Below are 25,908 nucleotides of genomic sequence, written 5' to 3'. Positions count from 1 at the left end.
ACGTGCTCGGCCAGTTTTCAAGAAGCACAAATCGCAGTGATTTGCTCCAGCTTAACGAAACTTAGCCCCCTTTATCATTCGTTCGAATGAACGTCATCAATGATGACGTCCAATACATCACTCATTCCATACTAGACTTGCGACACCTTAAGGGTTTCGCGGGATGGAATGAGTGGGGAGATCATATACAATTTTCAGCTTCCGGAAGCAAGGACCCTCTGGACGTGAAACACCAGCTTTCCAACACTGTATGATTCCAGTTCCAAAGCACATATTGCATTAGTTCAATGAGAAGAACATAAAACGGCATATTCACATATCTCTGAAAAACAAACAGTGCTACAAAATATTTTAAGAAGTCATTTACTATTTAATTGATTATGTCCTCTGAAAGTTGCATTTTTAATTTAAATATGTGTTCCTATATGCATTTATTGTTGTATTGACTTAAAAAACTAAAATGGATGCCCATTCTTAGTTTGCTGTCTTAGTCTACCCTAAAATTATACATGTTTTGCATAATTGAATTATCAAAAACTGCATACTTTTAAAGTCATTGTCAGAGTTATTTGGTTAAGTTAGAGACAAAGTAAAGCAAACATATTCATTTTTCTTAAAATGAATCATCCTCTGAAGCCCCCACTGGGATTCAAACCCAGATCTCTTTCCTCTGGGAAGGAAAGTATTCTATCTTGAAATACAAGGGCAAGTAAGAGGACAATTTGCAATTTTAAACCTATAAACATATAAACTTAATTTTTCACATGACCTTCGAAACAAAACAGACATCTCTGAATCTGAAATACATTACAGTTACAATTCAGGTTTTTAGTATTGTGCATTGTACATGAATGTTTAAGTATTGTATTTATCCTTGGTACACAGAACTGCCTAAAGATGCTTAAAATACCAGTATTCAAATCTGAAAATATCCCATGTGTTTGTTTTACTCTGTAAGTATCTCTATTTTATTTCAATAAAGCAGTTGTTTCCTTCTCCTGAAAATTTAACTAATGTCAGTTATGCTACTTAATATTATTAAACAGTTGATGTATGTCACCTTAATAAAAAACACAATGGAAAAAAAGATAAAATGTATAAAAATGTCAGTTACATGACTTATAACATTAAGTAGACGATATAGCTTTGATACTTTAGGATAAGAGTAGACCTTAACACAAATAGGATAAGAGTAGACCTGAACACAAAATTTAACCAAATTTCTAACTATAAAAGGGGGCAGTATTCTGTCAAAAAACAGAAAAAAATTGGTACCAAAAAAATGTGTGTACGAAAACAATTGGGTAAGAAAAAATTATGCCGAAAACAATATATGCTGAAATAGCCTGGGGTCTTGACCACCAAAACGGCTTGGATTTTAATTATGCTGAAACAAATCGGGGGTCATGTCCACCAAACTGGCTTAGAATTAAATTATGCTGAAATTGCTCAGGATCTTGACCACCAACCTGGCTTGGATTTCTATTATGCTGAAAAAGCTAGGGGTCTTGACCACCAAACTGGCTTGGATTTATGCTGAAAAAGCTCGGGATCTTTACCACCAAACTGGCTTGGATTTGAATTATGCTCATAGTTCGGGTTCTTGACCACCAAACTGGCTTGGATTTTAATTATGCTGAAATAGCTCGGGATCTTGACCACCAAACTGGCTTGGATTTTAATTATGCCGAAATATTTCAGGATCTTCACCACCAAACTGGCATGGATTTTAAATATGCGGAAATAGCTCGAGGTCTCGGCCATGAAACTGGCTAGGATTTTAATTATGCTGAAAAAGCTTGGGTTCTTGACCACCAAACTGGCCTTGATTTTAATTATACCGAAATAGTTCAGGATCTTGACCACTAAACTGCCTTGGATTTTAAATATGCTGAAATAGCTCAGGGTCTCCCCCACGAAACTGGCTAGGGTTTTAATTATGCTGAAAAAGCTCGGGGTCTTGACCACCAAACTGGCTTGGATTTTAATTATACCGAAATAGTTCAGGATCTTGACCACTAAACTGACTTGGATTTTAATTATGCTGAAATAGCTCGGGGTCTCTGCCTCCAAACTGGCTTGGATTTTAATTATGGTGAGAAAGCTCGGGTCTTGACCACAAAAATGGCTTGGATTGTAATCATGCTGAAATAGCTTGGGATCTTTACCACCAAAGTGGGCAGGGCCCTGGGGTGTGTAATGTGAACATGGATGGTCGAGATAGACTGTGTTGTCATAAGAAATCTTTAGTATTAATTTGAAGTCAATTGGTGAAAAATGGTGCGGCAGAGGCTGACGCGTATTCCCACGCCGCATGTTTGACCCAGGAGGCGCCCCCAGGGTTTGTAATGCGGCCATGCATGGTTGAGATTGACCGTATTGTCATAAGAGATTTCGAGTGCTTGACAGGTTAATGTAAGCCATCATGGAGAGCGGGGGTTTATGTGGGTTGGTGGTAAATTTGGGGGGGATTCTGGGGTGGGGCATGGGGGATAGTTTGGGTGCAGTGCATTGTGGTATGTCAGGTAAGTGTTGTTTTGTCAAAGTATGAATCAAATGTGATCATAAACAAAGAAGTTATGGCAATTTAAGCAAAATGTTCAATTATCTAAGTATAAAAGGGGCAATAATTCTGTCAAATGCTTGATACAGTTGTCTGTTCTTGTTTATAGATTGGGATCATGTTGGTAAAGAAGTATGCAAAATATGAAAGCAATATGTCAAAGGACATAGAAAATATTTGAGGTGGTATGCAAACTTTAACATAGATTTATCAATTATATATGCATATTCTAAGTATAAAAGGGCAATAATTCTGTCAAAATGCTTGATACAGTTGTCTGCTCTTGTTTATAGATTGGGATCATGTTGGTAATGAAGTATGCAAAATATGAAAGCAATATGTCAAAGGACATAGAAAAAATATTTGAGGTGGTATGCAAACTTTAACATAGATTTATCAATAATATGCATATTCTAAGTATAAAAAGGGCAATAATTCTGTCACAATGCTTGATACAGTTGTCTGCTCTTGTTTATAGATTAGGGTCATGTTGGTTAAGAAGTACATGTATGAACTAGTGACCTGAAAATCAAAAGGGCTTATCTGCGATTCATGATCAATGTATCCATGAAGTTTCATGATCCTAGGCATAAGCGTCCTTGAGTTATCATATGGAAACCATTTTACTGCTTTGGGTCACCATGACCTTGACCTTTGACCTAGTGACCTGAAAATCAATAGGGGTCATCTGCGAGTCATGATCAATGTACCTATCAAGTTTCATGATCCTAGGCATAAGCGTTTTTGAGTTATCATCCGGAAACCATTTTACTATTTCGGGTTACCGTGACCTTAACGTTTGACCTAGTGACCTGAAAATCTAAAGGGGTCATCTGCGAGTCATGATCAATCTACCTATCCAGTTTCATTATCCTAGGCATAAGCGTTCTTGAATTATCATCCGGAAACCATTTTACTATTTCGGGTCAGTGACCTTGACCTTTGACCTAGTGACCTCAAAATCAATAAGGGTCATCTGTGAGTCATGATCAATGTACCTATAAAGTTTCATGATCCTAGGCCTAAGCGTTCTTGAGTTATCATCCGGAAACCACCTGGTGGACGGACCGACAGACCGACCGACATGTGCAAAGCAATATACCCCCTCTTCTTCGAAGGGGGGGGGGCATAAAAATATAAAAGTAATTTGTTAAAGGACAAAGAAAATATTTAGGGTAGTACACACACTTTAACATGTGCATGCTAACGGTAATGCCGACGTGATCAGGATAGCTCCATTATATATATTTCATATATAATAGTCGAGCTAAAAATGAGTGAAAATCTCTGACCCGTCCCCACCCCAACCCCTATAACTTTTGACCCAAGGGTCAGATCAAAATTCCAAATAGTTCAGGGTCGCACATAATGCTCATAGTTTCAAGGTTCTAGTGCTTATGGTGTAAGAAATAGTGGCTAGAACAGACGGACAGACTGATTGTGGAGATAACCACAATGAACCTGTTAACAGCCAACTAACGCTGCCAACAAAGCACAAGCTTTACGTGTCAGGATGCGGCACTATCTATACAAACTGCATAAGGAATAACAAGAGGTTTAGGGTTTGAGGGACACCAAACCTGATTATGAGTCTTCCACACCTTAAGCATCTTAACCCTTTTCATGCTGGGAAATTTGTCGTCTGCTAAAATGTCGTCTGCTGAATTTCTAAAATTAGCATTTTCTTCGATTTTTTTTCAAAAAATACTATCAGAATAGCAAACAGTTTGGATCCTGATGCGACGCCACGTTCTGTGGCGTCTCATCTGGATCCAAACTGTTTTCAAAGGCCTTTAAAATTCGGTTCCCGCAATGAAAGGGTTAAATATACTTATTTGCTTGTGTACATGTACCTGATAATAAATTATTATTATTACCTGTTTTGGCATCAACAAGCTTTATCAATTGGCCCTCAAATTTTGCACATAAACGCTACACGATCAACCAATATGCCTTTTCATTTCAAGTCGGAAAGCAATTTAGCCCTTATTCGGCCATAATAGGGTGGAGGATCGATTTAAAATACAACTATTCCAGATACAAAAATATGAATTCATTTATGTAATGCACTTAATTTCTTCTCTTTTGCTACGAAATGACCATAAACCAGCTTTCCCAGTCATATTTTGCACTAGCAGATGATATTTCTTTTTTTACATACATGTATGAAAGGTAAAAAGAAATTCAAGCAGCATTTTATAATATAAATTTAAAAATGCACTCAATCATGCACTTAAAAACAATATTATTGTAATTCTGTTATTTATAATCATATTAATAATGCCTCATTTTTCTCAATTTTATGGTTTACTATCTATTTTTCCCAATTTTATGGTTTATCTTGCTTATTTTCTGAATTCAAAAGGCACTGGCTTAAAAAACTGTCTATGCATGTAACTGTATATTGAAATATCTTTATGAGTGATTATAAATGCATGATAAAATTCTAACACGTTATGTCATAAATCTATATTGTTTGTAGTTTTCGTAAACATTATAAGCCACCGTTGTGGTAAAACATATTTTTTTGTTTTATTAATGACGTTATTTCACACATTAGTGTAACAGAGCTACAGATAAGGTGTGCATTTGCGTAAATTCCCAATGTAAAATTGCTGATTACGCATAGAAAAATAAAACCATGCGTACCGAAACCCAATTGAAATTTCCCATTACGCATATCAAATTTTTCCTTTGCATAACGAGTAAATCTGTCCCGGAAATACCCGGGTCCGAAATAAAGTAACCCGGATTCTTTCCGCTTTGTCCAAGCGCTTTCAGTATAACCTTCAGCACAATAATATGTACGGAAAAAAGTGTCTTTGTGACTACGTGTTATTGTTGTGAAAATGTCGAAATCGTGAGGCCTTAAAAATGGAAACATCGTATCCTAGGCACAGAGAAACTCAATTTTAAGATATTTAACCGCAGGCAACACAAAATCAGAAGCGGAAAATATAGTGAAACTAATCAGGGCTCGACATTAACTTTTGAAGCCACTTGTCCGGTCAGTCAAGTAGACCAAAATTTCACTTGTCCTGACCAAAAAGCAACTTGTCCTGACCATTATATATTAATCTGCTCAGTACTTTGCAAAATAATGAAATAATCCAAAATGCTCAAATCATAAAGACTGTAATAATTCAAAATACATGTTAACATAATTGTAGGCAATTTCAATACAAAAAGAACTGACTAGAATAACGGAAAACTCGAGATTATTGTTTTTTAAACATACAAAGCCATAATACCTGACAAAAACTTGTGCTATGTAAAATCATTCTATACATAGAGATGACGTCACTTTGTAAATTGTCTGTAAGATCGGTGTGTACCGGTGTTGTAAAATGCCTATTCTTTACAAGGGAGAATATTCTTGTTATCTTGGCAAAGAAAAATGTTAAGGGTTGCTTCCCTTGTAAACAGCACGGTGTAGTATTGCATGGAACTATCAGAATACCTTGCGCTTTGTCGTTTAAATGTTAACATAATATAATCGAAAAAGTTTTGTGGTAACTCCACAGAAATAACGGATTTAAAGGCATTTTTTTAAGTAATTAAATTATAACGACCGCTTGTCCCGTCGGACTAGCAAATTCTATATTTACTTGTCCGGACTAAAAATTTGGTTGTCCCGGACAGTCGGACTACCGTTAATGTCGAGCCCTGCTAATTATTGACGACATTGTGTCGGAGGCAAGCGCTGTCAGTGCTTACATTGTTAGAAAACTGGTGGAAAAAATTGTTGAACTTTTTTTTTAAATCAAGACTGTATATTATGGATACATCTACATAATTACACAAAATCTCTGAAACTATTCAATTAAGAGTGGAACTTCTACCAGCTTATTCAGGTAAGCAGGTGAGAATTTAAAACAATGAACATACCCAATTTTTATACAAAAGTACCCAATTGTCAATTAAAGTAGGGGGTACCGACTTTTTTGTACCCAATTGAATATGAAAATACCCAATTGAACTGAAAAGTAGTGGGTATTTACCCAATTACTCAGAAAAGTTATCTGGAGCTCTGCTGTAACGTACAATCTTTATACGGAATGAAGGAGTTTTTATTTACCAGTACACTTTTTGTATTCTTTTGATAGTCTACTTAATTTTTGTTTTACTGTTAAATAAAATAACGCCGCACGCGTCAGACTAATGTCGTTAAAATCAAGTTTAAATAAAATTATGTCACACGATATATGTATTAAAATATTAAACTGCATGTCAGACTTGTCGTCATTAAATTCAAGTCGTCATTAAATTCAAGATTTAAAATAAAAATACGTCACAAGATATATGTACTTCATACCATACGAGTTTTTTAGGATATTTTCAGATCTGAATACTGGTATTTTACATGTGTTAAACTTTAACTGTAATGTATCGCAGATTCAGAGATGTATGTTTTGTTGTAAAGGTCATTTAACCTAACATATCTCAGACACAAAGAGTGTCCAAATTTGTGCAAACAATTAAATTAAAACTAAGACATTTATCGATTGTCATTACCTGCTGTATAATTTATTTGTGTACTGACATATATTCAATTGTGGTGAAATCAACCGGGATCACCTTGGTGAGAATCTGGTGGAAAAATCACTGCACTAACCTGAGACATCAGTCTGTGATGATTGATTGCTCAGTTGTACATATTTTTCTAATTCTGGCTACCATAACTTTAAATGTCGCTTTTTATGATGTTTGACTGGCGCGACTTTATAGTTATGGACCAACCCCATTAAGAAAGTCAACCACAAAATCCAGAAAAGTTGACAGTTAACAAAGACCGGTCCAAAACAGCTTTTAAATGCAGTTATTGGCCCATATCAATCACTTGAATTGAAAGATTGACATTTTTCACATTTAACTGATATAGTCTTTCACAAAATACTATCTTAAACATTTAAAATTTATCTATTCTGCTCTTACATATCGAGAAAAACAGCGATGTGACAGACTTTCTTGAAATGCGAATCTCCCGGGATTTCACGGTCATATGATGGTATTTCTACTTTTAGTAACGTACCATGTGCTCAAGTGTTTTAAAATTCAGAATGACATTTCCCGGTATTTTAGAATATTCTGGCTTGTTTTGTGAACAAATTGTAGTGTAAATACAAACTCAAAGTAAATATTTAAAACTACCCGATTCACACTGAAATCAGTTTTTTAATCCACCAGACTTATGTTGTTAATCACAAATAATAGATTTCAGAAAACGAAAGTAATGTTTACAATTTCAGCAAAAAATGTCAAGGTCGTTCGAAAGTATCCATATTAAAACTAGTCTTGGACAAAGCAACAATGGCGTCAAAATTGTGAATTTCAGACTGATGAGAGTTATTTTCATCTGTTGTAAGATACATTTGAAACATTTGAACCTTAAAATATTCCTTGATGCAGTAATTTATATTCATTCACCAATATATGTATAAATGTATCCAAGAAAATGAGTATTCTTTGATTTATAGCGTGACATAAATATGTTACGACTCTGGCTGACTTTCGATACGGGCTTGGCTTCAGCGTACAGGTATGTCAATACTATATAAATTGTACGCTGAAGTTTCTTTAGCTAATATTTTTCTAATGTTGACAGACCTTTGACATTGCTGGGGTTTGTTGAGTTAAAGACTTATTATCATCAGGGTCAGGAAGACATTATAGACATTAAACAGCGTATCATTACGTAGACAACAGTTGCACAACTGTATGCGTAAAAGGTAAATCAGTATATTAATAATTATGTTGACAACTATCTTACGTAGCAACGTCCGAAAATATGAAATATCCGACATGTATTTCAATATTTAAAATTCAAGATATAAACACTACTGAACTGTTTTACTTTAAGGAAAAAACAGTAAAACTATGTTTTTAATGAAAATGAAACACAACAAACTAAATACTTATCATGATAACGGCTAAACGACTTATTATCCCAATATAACACTGTCATTGAATCGCACATTTCAATTAAAATTATTCCCCTTGAAAGTTAAAGGGGCCTTTTCACAGATTTTGGCATTTTTTAACTTATTCTTTAAATGCTTTATATCGATAAATGTAAACATTGGGTCGTAAAAGCTCCAGTAAAAAATCAAGAATATAATTAAAAAAAGGAAAAGAACATTGCCCGGACCAGGTTTCGAACCAGTGAACCCTGGAGTCCTGCCAGAATCCTGAAGTAAAAACGCTTTAGCCTACTGAGCTATTCCGCCGAGTACACATGTGTGACGTATTTTATACGTTATATAAGCAATCTTCGTAGTTTCACAAAATTTAGCGACAAAAACAGAACTCTCCAAATTATTCAATCGTTTCGCGTTGCAACGCTTTATAATTTTTAGGTTTTAAAATCGTCAAAAGATGCATATAATGGCTATATTAGACCATGGTAAATGTTCAGTATTACTGTTTCCTCACAAATGTCATAACTAAAACGAAAATTTGCGAATCTGAAACAACTTTTTTCAATTTTGTCAATTTACCAAAGCGTGAAAAGATCCCTTTAATGCATATTGATATAACGAATTCATCAAACGTTATCAAACATTAGTAATTTGCATTGCATCGGATTCCCACAATATTATGTGGATGTAAATCGGATCCGGTTGTTGTTTATGTGTCAAGCTCATTTTGCCAGTGAGATACTTAAATTTCTTGCGTAGTAAAATCGGCTAGATTGAACTTTACCGGTACGCAGTTGTTTACCACTATCAAATCTACTGTAAAGTACACAAAGATACTTACATAATTCGGCCGTATCTGTCTGAATAAACATCGCTGCACAAAATATAGACATTTGTATTAATGATTATTAAACACAATCATATTTGTCTGTTGAATTAATAACACTGAGTTTCTTTGTCGCGTTACAAGATGGCGGATGTCTAACGCTGTTTGTGAAGTGACGTCACAATGTTTATCTGTGCGCGTGCCCTTTCCCATAAAAGTATTTAAACACAAAAAACTCGAAAACTTGATTTTTGCCAGGTATAACGCCTACGCCAACAGGTAGATCGCATTCTTGTCCATATACATGTCAAATTTCAGCAAACGTGCTGGGCCAGTTTTCAAGGCGCTCAAATCGCAGTGATTTGCCCCAGCTTAACGAAACTTAGCCCCCTTTATCATTCGTTCGAATGAACGTCATCAATGATGACGTCCAATACATCACTCATTCCATACTAAGTAAACTCTATGTCTAAGGTTTTGCTTAGATGTATTCGCTACTTTGCAAAAAAGAGTTTATATGATAACAATTCGCGGTACCGACAATACAGACTACAAAATAATGTGCTTAATCTTACTAACATTATAAACATGACATGACATTGCTACTTATGTATATGTTTCCATGCCGAAATCGAGGAAAATAGAAACACAAATGTTACACTTCATTACTGTTAGGATTTCATTAAACTTGTAAACTCGTAAAACGAAAATGAAACACGTAACATTTCAATACACATTAAAACAAAGAAACACGTCCAGGTTATTTATGGTTAAATAGTTTATATTGATCACTTTATTGTTTATGAGCTTTACTCGTTTTCTTAAACGTGTTAGTCTGTATCTAAAATCCGAAATTGTTGTAGACGTTCATATGATTCTGCCTTTTAATGCTTAATATAATCCAAAACTTTGTCTATCTTGAAGAAAGAAAGTGGTCAAGACGAAAAACGAAAGCCTCAGTGACGAAGAGGATTCTGAAGATGAGGCCGATGCAATACGTTCGATACGAGACGACATTGAGACATTTACAAACTTGTTTGAATCGCGTAATGTTATTAAGATGACACCCGTATCAAGTCAAAGCTTTAAACTTGATGAGTTGGCTAAACCTGGTATTGGTTCAACTGACTCTAGAACAAGGAAAACACGTCAAATAGGAAACACTGAACCGTTTGATTTCGAAAACAAGGTATGGCTATTGAATTAATATATAAAATATAAACAATTAATGCATTAATTGCGTGAAATAAGTTATTTAGTTATGAAGTATCCTGAAAACCAGCAATACATTATTTGTATTATATTTATATATATATATATATATATATATATATATATATATATATATAAATCTATATATATACACACTTAGGGACTTTTATAACGCATTACTTTTCAAACTTGAATATCTCAGTTATGAGTAAAGATATTGATTAAAAATTTTACATACTAACATTTGACTACATATTCTATGCAAGCTCACGATAAAATCATTCATCCGTTACAATGGACGCTTAAGCACGTGGAGTGGGTGTGGTTTCATATTTTTGCACGTGGTAACGTTGAAACGCGATTTAATTCTAGTTTAATTTCAATTTAATTATTTAAGGTGGGTTTTTTCACAAGGAAAACATAAAATTAATTTACAAAACAATATAGCTCGTATGTATATTCAGGAGCGCAATCGCACACTTTGCATTTTACAGGCTACCTTTCACATTTGATAAAGCGTCCGATCGTCACGGATGAATGATTTTATCGTTAGCTTGCACATATTGTAGTCAAATGATCACATGTGCCATTTTAAATAAAAATATTTACTCATTACTGAGATATGTACGTTTTAAAAGTGTTGTGTTAGAAAAATCACCAAGTGTAATAAAAGGCGATATACATGTTATTCCAATTTAATTTCAATTTCATAATCACGCCGGGTATGCGGATACTTTAATAACAGATGGCACTTCGATACCAGATAACAACAAAAGCCACGCGCGATAGTTGAGTTCTTCAGCTTTTTGCATTTATGTTCTGTTCATTTGGTTTTTAGACACGTACCATTGTTTGGTCGATTAATGGTATAGTACTTCGTATTGCGGAGCAAGAAAGTCGTGAAAAAAAACTGTGGATTATAAAAAACAGATACAATTTCATCGATAATCGTCATGAATTGAATGATCAGTACGTATTTCAACAAAATAAAAATACTTGGAAATAAATTAAGAACGTGCCAACTAATCGAAATAAAAGATCAATATGTTCATTAATGTTACAACATGTTAAAGTTTAGTTGAATAACGTATTTGAGGAAATTCAAATGTTTTAAGAGTCGGATGCCAAATTTTCAATGGCACTTCGACTCCAGATAACTCGACACTTTTTACCAGATATAACACACTCTATTTAGTGAATAAGAAATGCAGAATTCGCTAATAATACTGCTATAGTAAGCAGGCAATAAATAAAAATGTGTACTGACGTAAATTAAAAACGAATTACCGAAACATGTTTTTATCCCTTTGGAATATGATAATAAAAGGGAAGGGGAAGTGTAAAGCTCAATATAAAGGGAGTTTTCTAATCTCTTTTAAATTGTGTGGCTACGTATTAGTATCGTCTTTATGATGCGAATTTAATGAGCACCAATGACAAAGATTTTTATGAGGTGTATTGGCCGTTTTAAGACCCCTCGCTCCCCTTATCTAGAGTCCTGCTATAAGTTCAATTGAACACAGTCGTTTTGATCCACATGATCCGTTGTATTTTCATTTTTCTCAATCTCAATTTACCACTAAAAAACAAGTTTATTATTAGGCAATTATTTTCGGTCGTCACTTGAAATATATTACTTCAGAAATTAGCATTTGTATCTTATTTAAAATTTGCACTTATAATATTAATTATATAAATTAATAGTAATAAATTTTTGAAAACGAACAACGCCATTGGTTATATTTTACAAAAGAATGTAATTACGTTATGCATAGATTCCAAATGTGTCGGACTGGACAAAGCAACTTGATTCGTACTTCAAAATGTTTGGTAAGAATCGCCATAATATACATAAATGCATTTCAGGTAGAAAATAAAACTCGGTTATCAGAGTGCCCAATTTGTTGAAAGTCTCTCTGTTATCCGAAGTGCCCTATATCGGGAATCAAAGTATCCGCAACTTCATGAATACCATCTATTAAACCATGCTCTATCTTCGTTTATATTTCATTGAATACTATCAAAATTTCAGTATTTGAAGCACAGTGATTACTCTACATGCTGGAATATCAAACAATTTCTTGCGATATTTCTAAGTAGTTTTATTTTGTTGGAATGTTTACTGTTCATTCAGTTTATGCTGTTTTTCGACCGACTTATATATTTTTGGGGTAAAAATCTACCATTCTTCCTTGATGTTTTTAATTGCAATAGAAAAGGATAAACCATTTATAAACTCGACCATGCGCCTTGTCTAAAAAACTTATCTTTATGATATAACTTTAAAAAAACCCTGATGAACTTACCTCTCGCGCGTGGCTTTTGTTGTTATCTGGTATCGAAGTGCCATCTGTTATCAAAGTATCCGCATACCCAGCGTGATAATTCTATGTAAGTTTTTACACAAGGAAAACATAACATTAATTAAAGAAAAACAATATGGCTCGCATGAATTTTCAGTGGCGAAACGGCTCAATCGGCATGTTGCAAGCTGGTCAGTTATTAAGACGTATAAATTAATGCGTTTTACTTTTCACATTGTTATTATTTAACGTTGTGCGAGTTTGCGAATATGACTTTTGAAGTGACGTGTTTAATTTGTTAAGTTTTATATTTTGTTGTTTTTCAATTTCAATTAAATTTTCAGGAATTATCAAATATGTGTCGAGTTATTCTTGGTCCAAATTTCAACACATGCCTTCAAAAATAAGAGAGCTATATTGATATGGTTAAGTGATGCGTTAGAAAAGTCTCCAAGTGGGTATATAAATAAATAAATAAATAAATAAATAAATAAATAAATATATATATATATATATATATATATATATATATATATATATATATATATATATATATATATATATATATATATATATATATATATATATATATATATATATATATATTACGGAATTCCATAAAACTAAGAGTATTGTGCACAATTTCAGGACGGAGACGCTGACGCAGTAAAGCTTACTTTCAATGAAGACTGCGATGACGTGTAAGTTTGATTAATAAAAAATTTGTTAGCTCATCTAAATTTTTACAACAATATCTGGATCCTCTCCCAGATAATTATATCACATAAATTGCAAAATACATTATTTATAATTCAACAACACAATCGATATAACATATACAAAGATTAATAAACAATAAAGGAGGTAAAGTTATTAAGAATAGTTATCTACTATTATATGTGTGTTATTGACATTTGCATACAAAATTAAAAACCTTTTAGAGCTTTATTATTTGTGTTGGCTGATGTGCTTATTAAGTGTGAGTTGATGTTGTCATTAAGTGTAATGGCAGATGTTGTCATGAAGTGTGATGGCTGATGTTCTCATTAAGTGTGATGGAATATGTGCTGATTAAGTGTAATGGCTGATGTGCTCATTAAGTGTGATGACTGATGTGCTCATTAAGTGTGATCGCTGATGTGCTTATTAAGTGTGATGGCTGATGTGCTCATTATGTGTGATGGCTGATATGCTCATTAAGTGTGTTGGCTGATGTGCTCATGAAGTGTGATGGCTGATATTCTCATATAATGTGATGGCTGATGAGTTGATTAAGTGTGATGGCTGATGTGCTGATTAAGTGTGTTGGCTGATGTGCTCATGAATTGTGGATGGCTGATATTCTCATAAAGTGTGATGGCTGATGTGCTTTATTAAGTGTGATAAGCTGATATGCTCATTTACTGTGATGACTGATGTGCTCATTAAGTGGGATTGCTGTTGTGCGGATTAAGTGTGATGGCGGATGGGCTCATTAAGTGTGTTGGCTGATGTGCTCATGATGGGTGATGGCCGATATTCTCATAAAGTGTGATGGCTGATGTGCTGATTAGGCGTGATGGCTGATGTGCTCATTAAGTGTGATGACTGATGTGCCCATAAAGTGTGGTGGCTGATGTTCTCATTAAGTGTGATGGCTGATGTGCTATTTAAGTGTGATGGCTGATGTGAGCAGCAAATGTAAACGGGTGACGTGAATAAAAAAGAGTGATGGCTAATGTTATAAGTTAGTGTATTGGCTGATATGGCCATCAACAGGATGGTTGATGTGATCAGTTAATATATAGTTTGTTGTAATCAGTAAGTTTGATGGCTGTTGTGATTTTTAATGCGATTCCGAATGTTTTCAGTAAGTGTTATGACCAATTTGATCAGACAAATATGTCAGCTGATTGTATAAGTGAGAGTGATGAGGTCTTCTGTGATCAGAAAGTGCAATGGCTTTTGTAATCAGCAATATAGAATGACTGGTGAAATCAGTAAGAATGATTGCTCCGGTTATTAGTACGTGTGGTAGTTGATGTGATAAGCAAATGTGACAACAAATGTTATATATCACTAGGTATAACAGCTTTGTTGATAAGTAAATGTGGTTATCTTGTGGCCAGTGTGACTGATAGCTGATGTTATCAGTATGCTGCTGATATGATAAGTAAGTATGATAGCTTGTGTGATCAGCAATGGGATAGCTGCTGAAATCGATAAGATTGACGGCTACTATTAATACGATGTGTGCTGGCTATGGTGATTAGTAAATGTGATTGCAGATATGATTGATCAGTGCAGTAGCTGATGTGATGAGTAATAGATGTAGCTGATGTGAGTGCTAAGTGAAGTAACTGATTTATTTAGTAAAAGCTGTAGCTGATGTGATCAGTTCGAGCTGTAGCCTCGATGTGATCAGTAAGAAGAGTTATAGCTCTTGCGATACGTAAGAGCTCTAGCCGATGTGATCAGGAAGAGCTGCATGTTTTGTAATTAATAAACACTGTGATCAGTAAGACATGTGGCCGAGGTGATCCTTAAAAGCTCTATCTGATGTGCTCAGTAAAAACTGTATTTGGTGTGATCAGTAATTGTTGTAGCTTATTCGATCGGTAAGAACTGTATCTGATGTGATCATAAAGTATTGTAGGTGATGTTTATCACTAAGTGATGTAGCTGATGTGATCATTTAGAGATGCAGCTTATGGGATCTGTAATTTATGAAGCTTATGTAATTTTTAAGTGCTGTGTCTCACGTCATTAGTTGGCGTGATTGTTGGTGTAATAAGTAAGAGTGATTGCTGACGTTTAAATGTATTTGCAATATGTGAGTTTTATGGCTGATGGGATTTAATTAGTGATTTGATTGATGCGAAAAGACATAAATTTGGTTGTTTGATGTATTTCTTTCAATTTGTTTGCACTTCAATGTTAAGCAGTGCAAAGAGAAAGAACTGCACGGGCGGTTTCAAGCCTGAGGCGATCGAGGATACTTCTAACGGCAAAAATAACAAAGCGTGTGGGTACGAAAGCGATTCGCAGATGTTGAACGATGCCTTCGTGTTAAAGTTTGATGATCAAAGACCAAATATGGCCAAGGTATGTAACCTTAAATATTCGTAAGATTCAAGGATTTAAGTGAAGACCCGACTTAAGTTTTTTGAAACTGATCGATTGAAATAAATCAGTATTTCTTATTAATATTGAAAGCCGAACCATAATCATAACATTCAGTCAGAATGACAATTTTTTTTTCAAACGCTTGTGGTTCGTATTACAAAAAGTTAAAAATTATGTTAATATTTTAAGGATAACTTTGCAGAATATTTCATTCACTATGTACTGTGTAAGTTAGCATTTTAAACGTTCATATTGTATCTAAAAATTGACTGAAGTTAGCTTCCTGCTACTGGCAACATATTGCGATGATCATGATCTTGATTCTGTGTATGCTCCCATCAGTTTCTATAGCGGAGCAAAACGTTGCGAATGTATACTTTGATAGAAATGCCGGCTGCTGACTGTATCATGTAAGATACAGGACAATGACATTAGTAGTTTGAAATCAAAACATATGCATGTGCTATGTTTTATTAAAATATTCAATATAAGCCATATTTGAGGGACATGTTCTTCAGTTTTGGCGCAACTATTCAATAATTTATAATAATTGCACGACAAAACGTGTGCGAAACTATAGGTTAATGTATATCAGGGTCATAAATATTTTAGTCATATTTAAATATATCATTTAATTATTTTTATATACATTTAGGTCTTTTAAACTGTGTGTTTAAATCATTGGACAATAACATGGCATAAATAAGAATGATACAATCATAAACAATCACACTATTCGCCTTCTGTGACGATCTAAGATTAATTTACTTAATAAGATCAAATGTCGATTTTGAGTTGTAAATTAACACTGATTGTGTATAGTATTGATTGAACCTTGATTGAAAAAGCTATTGGGTAAACTATAATCGCGTCTGAATAATTTACTTTTTGTCGGCTCTTATAAGATCAAACAAAGTTATTGGAAAATACAATCCGAACAATATTTGACATTTTTATTACTATATGTTTATATACTTATCTAAACAAAGGACATGTGTCGCATAAAATGGTAAACCTAGTCCATAAACTGCTTATACAGTTTCCCAGTAAGACATTGATTGTGTGACCTTATATCTAAAAAAGCCATTATATAAACATACACTCAATCTACGTTACAGTTTAATGAGTTCCCAAATATGAGTAATCTGTTTTAGGAAACCGCCATTTATTTACAGCATGGCTACGTCTCAATACGCAACGTTTTTTGTACACATAAACTTCTCGGCAGCATGAATCATTTTTAAACATAAAAAAGTATTGAACCACGGTTAATAGTCAAGGTCATAATTTAAGGTCAAAGATCATGATGTATCGTGTCCGCTATGTAGCATTTTATATCGTATGAGGGTGCATATATAACTTCCGTCAGATAATGTATGATTTACAAATCATGCTTAAAAAGTCAAGGTCAACGTCTTAATTCAGAGTCAAATATCATGATTTGTATGTTATGAGTGTACCTGAATAATTTTTGCAAGGATTAATTGAAATTTAATTTTAAGTGAAATTCGTTATTTAAGACAGAATTCATAAACTACATATAAAGCATTACTCTGTATCTGTTCTTTTAAGCTGTTTTTTTTATCTCTACTTCTTTTCGACCGATTTTTATTTAGTTTGTATATGTATATAATTTGTTTTTTAATTTAAACTAAATTCGATGTTGATTGCTTTCTAAAACAGTCTGGTACTTTAACCACTTCATACTTTAATTTGCAAATGATAATGGCGAAAAAGTCTTAATTGTCTTTTATTAGGCAGACGAAGGTTTAAAAATATGTTTCTTGTTTAAAATCATAAAGATGTTATAATTTTTTTTATTTAAAACCACGTCATTAAAACCAACTGGTGTGAGAGCTTCAAAAATACCACAATGTCGAGGTAATTCTTCAAGGTTTAAAGAGAAAACAATGTTTCAATTAAACATACGAAGAACATAAATTGTGAAGCAATCGTTCATAAATTATGTTATAATAAATGTTGATTTATATATGTTTGTTTTTCCTTTTTTAACATATTACTAATTATTAACATACACATGTTTTGTTGATTATTCTAGAAACCTACATATAACCTTTTGTTAAACTTGTAAGCACTACGAACGAAGGATGGCTTGGTAACATAGCTGTAAGGTGTATGGGTAACTACAGCAAAAAGCCAATATGAAAACTGAACAAGCATGTGCCTTTTGAGAGTAAAGACATGGGCCACAAGCTGTCAAATTGAAACGATCCTAGACATACCATATTTAAAACAAAATGTTAATGTGATGTAAGACGCCGACAAAAACTTAAAAAATTGTTTTATCTAAAGCGTTTGCTTAACTTGGTTATGCTATTTGTAGCCGTTCAACGTTTAGAATCTTATAAGACGCTTTGACTGATTTTTATTTGCAGTGCAGTGCAGCAGATGCGGACAAAATCACAGAAAGCATGTTTGATACGATAAGAAAAAAATGGGTTTTCAATAAACCGGCATTTATCTTGTCAGTAAATGGAAGTGACAAGGACATCAGCATGAACAAACATATGCGTTATTCCTTTCGATGTGGTCTCAGGAAGACAGCTCTAAGAACAGGTTGTGTTTTAGTAGTTGCATAAATTATTATGAAACGCGCTTGTTCTGTAAATAAAATCATAACACTTACAAATATATTACAATAAGTCCCACACCCTACTATATTACTTTCTTGCTACAAATTAAGTTTAAATATTTATTCAATCAAATATTAATGTTACGTTTTTTTCTACCATAGTAAGTTTTATAACTCCCCCTTCAGGAGAAATTTAATTAGAAGTAAATCATAGCATACGAGTATTCATATTTTCAAAATTATGAATCATCATTACCGTGGGAATTCAATATTTCCTAGTGCGAAAGAAGGCCAAAAATCATTAAATTGAAAACAATTAATAATTGTTTAAAGTTTGAATAAAATCCATAAAGCTATTACTAGAAATAAGCTCAACCAATACGATAATGTATATAAATATTAAAGATGTGAAGGGTATATAATCAATTTTTTTGTACTTTGGCAGACAAGAGTTTCCACATTATCTCTAATAATTCATTTCAGTATAGATAATAAAGTTCTAATATTTAATAGAATCCGCAAAGCAATTCCTAGTGCCCTAATCAACCAAAATACATTATTTAATGCCGGAGGCCGACACCAGAGCTAGTCGAATAGCTTGCATTGTCATGCGATCAAGCAAAAGATTGATACATATACATTGATAATCTATGAGTACTGTACTGTCTAAACCTGTCCAAACAAAACAAAGAATCGTTGCAAATAGACTTAAACTCATTAGTAAAAATGTTAATAAATATAATGCAGGCGCTTGGATTGTTACTTGTGGAAAAAAATCTGGCGTAGCGAAACTTGTCGGCCAAGCGGTGAAGGAATGTAGGACTGTATCGAGTAACCGTGTCCAGGCAATAGGAATCGTGCAAAATTTGGTAACACCGATAGAATATATTGGATTTGCAAAACCAAATAAATTCAGAATTTTATTAGACTTCATATTGTAATTCAAACAGTTAACGTTTATTCCTGTTATAATGGCTATGGACATTCATATGATACATATAATTGATGTGTGGCCCATTAATGCAATTTTCTTCACGGAAGATTCGGGTAACCAAACTAGTTACTTTCCAGGACAAAATGTTACAATCGGCAAGCAAGAGAGAAAGAGAGATACGAGAGAACGATGAGCCCCTCGACCCCAATCACTTTCACTTCGTCACTGTGGTTGACGCAAAACAGCGAGCTAAACTAGAGAAGGAACTTACTAAAATCAAGAATGAAAGTAATTATACACTGTATCATCACCCGCAATGTTTTAGGAAATAGACTTTGTCTTTATTTGTCACTTTGACATATGTGGTCTTTATTTGACATGTATACATATGTGTTGTTTTCAGATGATGTACCAATTGTACATCTAGTGTTAGAAGGGGGACCAGAAACTCTGGAAGCAGTCTATCACGCCTTACAAAACAACACACCAACTGTGGTCGTGAAGGGCACAAAAGGAGCGGCGTTTGTTCTTGCATACGCTTATTTGAATTCAAAAGAAAAGCACGAGGCAGGCAATGGTCGGGCTGAGAAAAGGCATGTTACAATGCAGTTGTTGTTTTTTGAAGAACATAGTTGGCAATTCAACTTACATGCAAATCCGACAATTGTGTCGAATAATTTGCAATTGTTTTATTTGATCGATAATTCCACAGTAGTTTTATTCTAGTGACATGAAAATAAACTTGCTTTCCTATTATTCCGTTTCATTTTCATATTGATAATACCCTAAGCCGAAATAACCGGCGAAAATAACAAATTAATTGTTTCATAATTATGCTGAACAGTAAGAGTCGCTACATGGAGGACTCCATAGAACAGAATGTACGAGGGATGGTCGAACAGGAGTTTGGGCCCAACAATATTCCCGAAAAACTGGATTGTATTAAGAAGTGCCTGCAGAAGGGTGACCTCATGTCGGTGTTTGAGCTCGACATCAATAAAGGGTTCAATGAAATTGATGTGGCAATGCTGCAGGCTGTACTGAGAGGTACTGTTTCTAGGATTCCATAGATTAATTTTTTTGTTAATGCTCATTCAAACATACCCGCGTGCGTCTGATAAGTATTGGCCTTAAATATATTAAATATTAAACATATACAACAGGTATACCCCGACAACAAACACACTTTTTTATCATTTTAATTATATTTTCAAATTAGCTTCTTGCAACAAGTTTCATACCCGTAATGGTTTACCATTGATGCGTAGATTAGTTTTTAAAGAAATAAACATTCCAGCGTCATGTTGGGTAACAATAAATGCGCCGTTGTTTCAACGTAATTTGAAGCGACTGTTACCTCTCTATCAATAGACACAATGATTAGGGTTGAATGCCTCAATACAGAGAAACAATCAATATGTTAGCGCATAGGGATGAAAATATGCAAAGCGTCTCATTTTACCGAGAACAATTAAATCATTTTCCCCCGAAATCAAACGCATGCTCTGTCTTTGCTTGGCTGGTGAACATTCTTTACATAGTAATTAGTTTAGAACCTTCTTTTCTGGCATCGATACAACTACAATAATATTTCCCAAAAAGCCCGTAATAGTCGACCGAAGACAAAAAGTCCCAAAGACGTACCGGTGGGTGACACAATTACACCTGAAGCTGTTAAAATATCCAAAATTAGTCAGCCCCGTGCAATACTGCTCGTTTCCAAACATGCAAGATAATGCTATAAACAAACACATTAAAAAGCATATCATGCGTCATTGCGTCCATCAACGGTACCCAAAGCTGCAAACAGCAAATGCAGCATACATCCTTGCGTGTAATGTTGGCGAGACAAAGATGGCGTTGAAAAACGCATTAACTTGCATAGGTCTGATTTGAAAAGAGGTTAATACAACGTGGAGCAAACTACTTATATATGTTTTCAGCTATAAAGCAATTAAATAGAACTTGAAATGTTTAATCACCATGAAAATATATTTAATGTTATATATCAAGTTTCATCAGGGATTTTTTTTTAAATTGTATATGTTATGTTAAATGTTGTTGTTGTGCTTCTTATCGCTACTGCATATGTTTAACTGTGCTGCAGATGCTCCATTCAAACAAAGTGCATCTTGATATTATAATAATTTATAAACATTGTTTCAGCATATTTTTGTACCATATTAACGCAATGGATTTTTTTTCCATTTCTTTTCTGTGCACAAGCCACTAATTACCAGATTATGGACAAGTTGCGATTGGCACTGGCTTGGAACAGAATTGACCTCGCCAAGAGTGATATCTTCACGGACGTGAATCATGTTGAGGTAATTCCTACTTGCTGACAAAAGTTTTGGCATAATAATGTGTGCGGCATACGAATGCTAGTTTGTAAATATAATAAAAACGTAAACTTAGGTCCTATTTTCATAAACGTGTAATTAATGTAATATACTGTGATTCAAATGTGTAATCAATTTCTTTCTAGATTGGAAATCTAGACGGCTTGATGCTTGGTGCAATTCAGCTCTACCGCGTTGACTTCATCAGATTATTTTTAGATCATGGAGTCAGTCTGAAAAGATTTCTTACGAAAGAACGACTTTGTCTGCTCTATAAAGGGGTATATGTTACACAATAGTTAACACAGTTCGTCAGTCACTTCCAATTGCAGTTCTTTTCGTTTAGAATAAATTGCTTTTGTTTGTAGAAGTTTTTGCAAATGACTCCACTGAGATATGTAAGCGGTTTTCTGGTGCGTTTCATTTCAGATTCCGAAAAATTGCCTGTGTTGGTCATTGCTTGAGAAAATAAAGTTAGATAGAAAAAACAGGGTAAGTCGTTTTGTTATTTTCGTGATCCAGTTTGAAAATCCAACATACATATATAAATGGTAATGTACTAATGATACAAAACAGATTATGCCTTTGCAATGCTACGAAATAAATCAATATAAAGAAGTGAAACTCCAGCTGCTGGAACAGTATTGAATTCTCATTATACACAATTAGTTGGTCCTTTATTTAAGGCAAGGCAAGTGACCAATTGCAAAAACAGCACAAAACAACACAATACAAAACAACATACATAACACATAAATGAATAAAACTGAGGTCACCGCCTTGGAACGGTCAATGCAAAGCATTGGGGGTTTAAACCGGTTTTAGAGCGCTCAACATCACACTTGGCCCAGCAATATTCATGATACATTTAAGTGTAAATAAAATTTAACCTAATAGCATTGTAACTCAAATTAAACAATAATAAAAGGGCATTGAAACGCATTCAATTTAATTACCATTTAATTACTCAATGGTAGGAAAGAGAACAGAGCAACAGAGCAACAGAGCTACAACTTTTTGAGGAACGATGAAATGAAACTACGAACAAGTGTCAACTGCATTCCTTCTTTAAAGAAAAAGATTTAAGAATATAGCATCATAAAGTTAATAATTCAGATCATCATCGCGCAAATACAGGAAAATACAGGCAAATACGCAAAATGCAATTAGTAAATAATGATTCATTAAAGCAGAATGATTTCTTCCTATACATATTTTCAAGTAGTAAATCTAGATTCTATTAAATATCATATTCTTAAGAAAGGAAATATTTACAAAATATACGGTCAACCTTTTATTTAAAACATAATTAGTTTTTCAACGTCTCCGAAATATTTCACGGTGGTTTTATTACCCCACTTAAAGAGGGAGGAGGGGGGTGTTTTCTTGTCAATTTATTCGTCGGTCCGATGTTTGATTCGCTTTTCTGAAAATAACTCCTGTTCTAGTGATTAAACTTTCAAATATATTAACCAGAACGTGAAATTATGTACTAGTAAGTTTGATGATTTTCTAATTTGTGTAAGCATACAAACACTATGGTGAGACAGACAACACGATCTATGAGTGCAAGAGTCATTTAATTTATACCTGTTTAAATATACATTTATATTTGAAAATACTATTATCTAATTATTCGTCAGTACGACTATTAATTTGTATAGTGGTTGTTTTATATTAGACGGTGTTTCGTTTTATTGTATTCCAGCTATGTATTTCAAAACACAAATTTACATAATTGCATCCTTTATGGTACACATGCTGTTATTTACCAAATACGTTTATTTGAACGAATAATACTGTAAAACGATTACACATTTGTAACGAATTGTTTGTCATGTGAATAAATCATATTTTCGTTCTTTTCCTAAGCATGTGTCGCTGATGGTTTTAAAAAGGTAATTGTGTTTCGTCAAGTATTTTCTATTCATAATATAACGTTTATAAAACATGTCTTTACAATGAAGAACACAAACGATCATATTCTTACGGATGTGAAGAAGCTCGTAGACAGTCTGATGGGGGACACATTATTTCAAGATACAATCGGCTATGCTATTGACCAAACAGATTGCTTCCATATAATTTCAGGTTAAAAAACTGATTACTTGATGTTTGATGTTTCTGTATGTCTAAAATGGTAGGCCAATATTAAAAATTATTTAAGATTCGAGCTGTTAACTTTCATGGCTGAATCGCTGCAATTCCTTCTTTAAAACTAAGTTTTGTACATGCATTCTCAGAGGCATTAACTGTCTTTTAGAAAGTAATAGATGAATTCAATACAAATGCTACTAACATAATTTTAAATTTCATACGGTTTGGAGTGCAACGGAACATATCTTTACAGAAAGCAAATATGAAATGCAGATTGATATATAATAACCTTTGCATCTCTAAAATGTTTGTGCTTTTAATTATTCGTTGTCAATAATTGTTCATACACTTATATATATATAGCAAAGTGTAATAAATATATAATCAGATATAAATTATCACGCATTAGAGACCGGTTTCAAGCATCCACATCAGCAGCTGTTTATCTGGTCGATACTTCTTCTCCAACAAGACATGGCCAAGCTATTCTGGACAGAGGGCAAGGTAATTGTTGTTTTAATTAACTTCTTCTTTATATGACGTTAGTTACATGTGGACAGAAAACAAAAATCTTACTATGTAACTTAATGTTTTTTTTCCGATTAGTCAAATTAATACCTGCCATACTACTTTTTCTTCATAACAGTGTTGTTATAAACCATTGAGAACATAGGAAATTCATTGTAAGAATCAAATTGAGAAAATTTATCAACAATACATGAACACATTTTCGGACAATAAAAGTAAAGGCGTATATATAAAAAGGATATGACGCTAATCGATTGTTTAAATAGTATATAATAATATCGTGTCTCTGCCTCTCGTGTGATAGATCTACATCATAACGTATGCCACTTGATTATAATTCTCCAAGAAGAATTAATTTTCATTATATTTGCAATAAAATATAATCATAACTAATATTTTATAGTAAATTATATGCATATTCGCTAAAATAATATAACATATATTTGAACGACAACAAATCATTTTTAAATTCATTAGATGATTTCATTCGGATACAACACAATCCATATGTAAAACCTTTTTTTAGAAAATGCTTATGCTACTAATTTAAATATGGGAATAGTATCAGGCAAGCTTTACACTATATTTTTTATATTAGGACAAAATAGCAGCCGCTCTTACCGGATACAAACTGCTGAAACGATTAAAGAGCCAGACCGATAATACACAGTTTGTCAACGCAATACAAGGATGCCTTAAGTATGGGTATTGTCTAGGCATAATTATGTATATGTTTGTTCTATATTCAGTTGTATTATGATCAATAATGATGTGTACGAAATACGAAAACAAATATGTAGTTTTCTTTAGAATTCTAAACAAATTGTGATTTATTCGTTTAATTATATTTAAGTACATGGTCTGAATTGGCCGTAGCAATGCTTGGTGAATGTCATGCCATAGATGAACACAAGACTCAAGATCTTTTAATCCGTAAAGTGTCCTGTTTGGGCGACACATCGTGCTTTTTGATCGCTTTGACGTCCGATAACATGGATTTTTTTATCACATACGGCATGTCAGACACTCCTGAACAATGCCTGGAATGGAAAACTGGTGCATGATAATAGTTCATTAAAAGTATGTATTTTATTAGATTAAGTGTTGTTTATCATTAGTTGTTTCAGTTGCAATCGTGAAATAACTTGACTTGTTGTATTTTATTTAATGTTGCTTGCCTGCTTAGGATAAAAACACATTTCATCAATACAACTCTGGGATGTTGAAAAAACATATTAAACGAACATTTAATATTTTTTTAAACATGAATGGGGATAATTTTCCTTTTTTGTTGCTTTCCCTTTTCGTTTTTACTTAAAAAGTGTGAAGATATGTATCCCTTTTTAAAAACGAGTTCAATTTCCAGCTTCTAATTTGCATGATCTGCCCATTGCTGGTGCTAAGTTTGTTGCAATTCACGCTTCGCAAGGATTCATTTTCTACACGCGGTGATGATCAAGCATCGATCAGGTCTGACAGGTATTTGT

The 25,908-nt window shown here is 33.6% G+C and overlaps 1 protein-coding gene across 1 annotated transcript; it reads left to right on the top strand.

The window, feature by feature from the left end:
• Positions 1-10,234: 10,234 nt before the first annotated feature.
• Positions 10,235-25,904, top strand: LOC127853638 (transient receptor potential cation channel subfamily M member-like 2). Its single transcript, XM_052388319.1, has 16 exons — positions 10,235-10,496; positions 13,471-13,523; positions 15,744-15,906; positions 18,324-18,504; positions 19,268-19,389; positions 19,592-19,742; positions 19,858-20,047; positions 20,299-20,501; positions 21,681-21,781; positions 21,943-22,077; positions 22,226-22,288; positions 23,764-23,887; positions 24,303-24,397; positions 25,020-25,120; positions 25,275-25,501; positions 25,788-25,904. Exons 1-15 carry the CDS (start codon positions 10,368-10,370, stop codon positions 25,483-25,485), a joined length of 2,022 nt encoding a protein of 673 aa, XP_052244279.1. The 5' UTR covers positions 10,235-10,367; the 3' UTR covers positions 25,486-25,501; positions 25,788-25,904.
• Positions 25,905-25,908: the final 4 nt, after the last annotated feature.

Source organism: Dreissena polymorpha, chromosome 12 (assembly GCF_020536995.1).
Source record: "Dreissena polymorpha isolate Duluth1 chromosome 12, UMN_Dpol_1.0, whole genome shotgun sequence".
In the NCBI taxonomy this organism is placed as follows: Eukaryota; Metazoa; Mollusca; class Bivalvia; order Myida; family Dreissenidae; genus Dreissena; species Dreissena polymorpha.
This window is presented reverse-complemented; position numbering and strand designations above follow the sequence as displayed.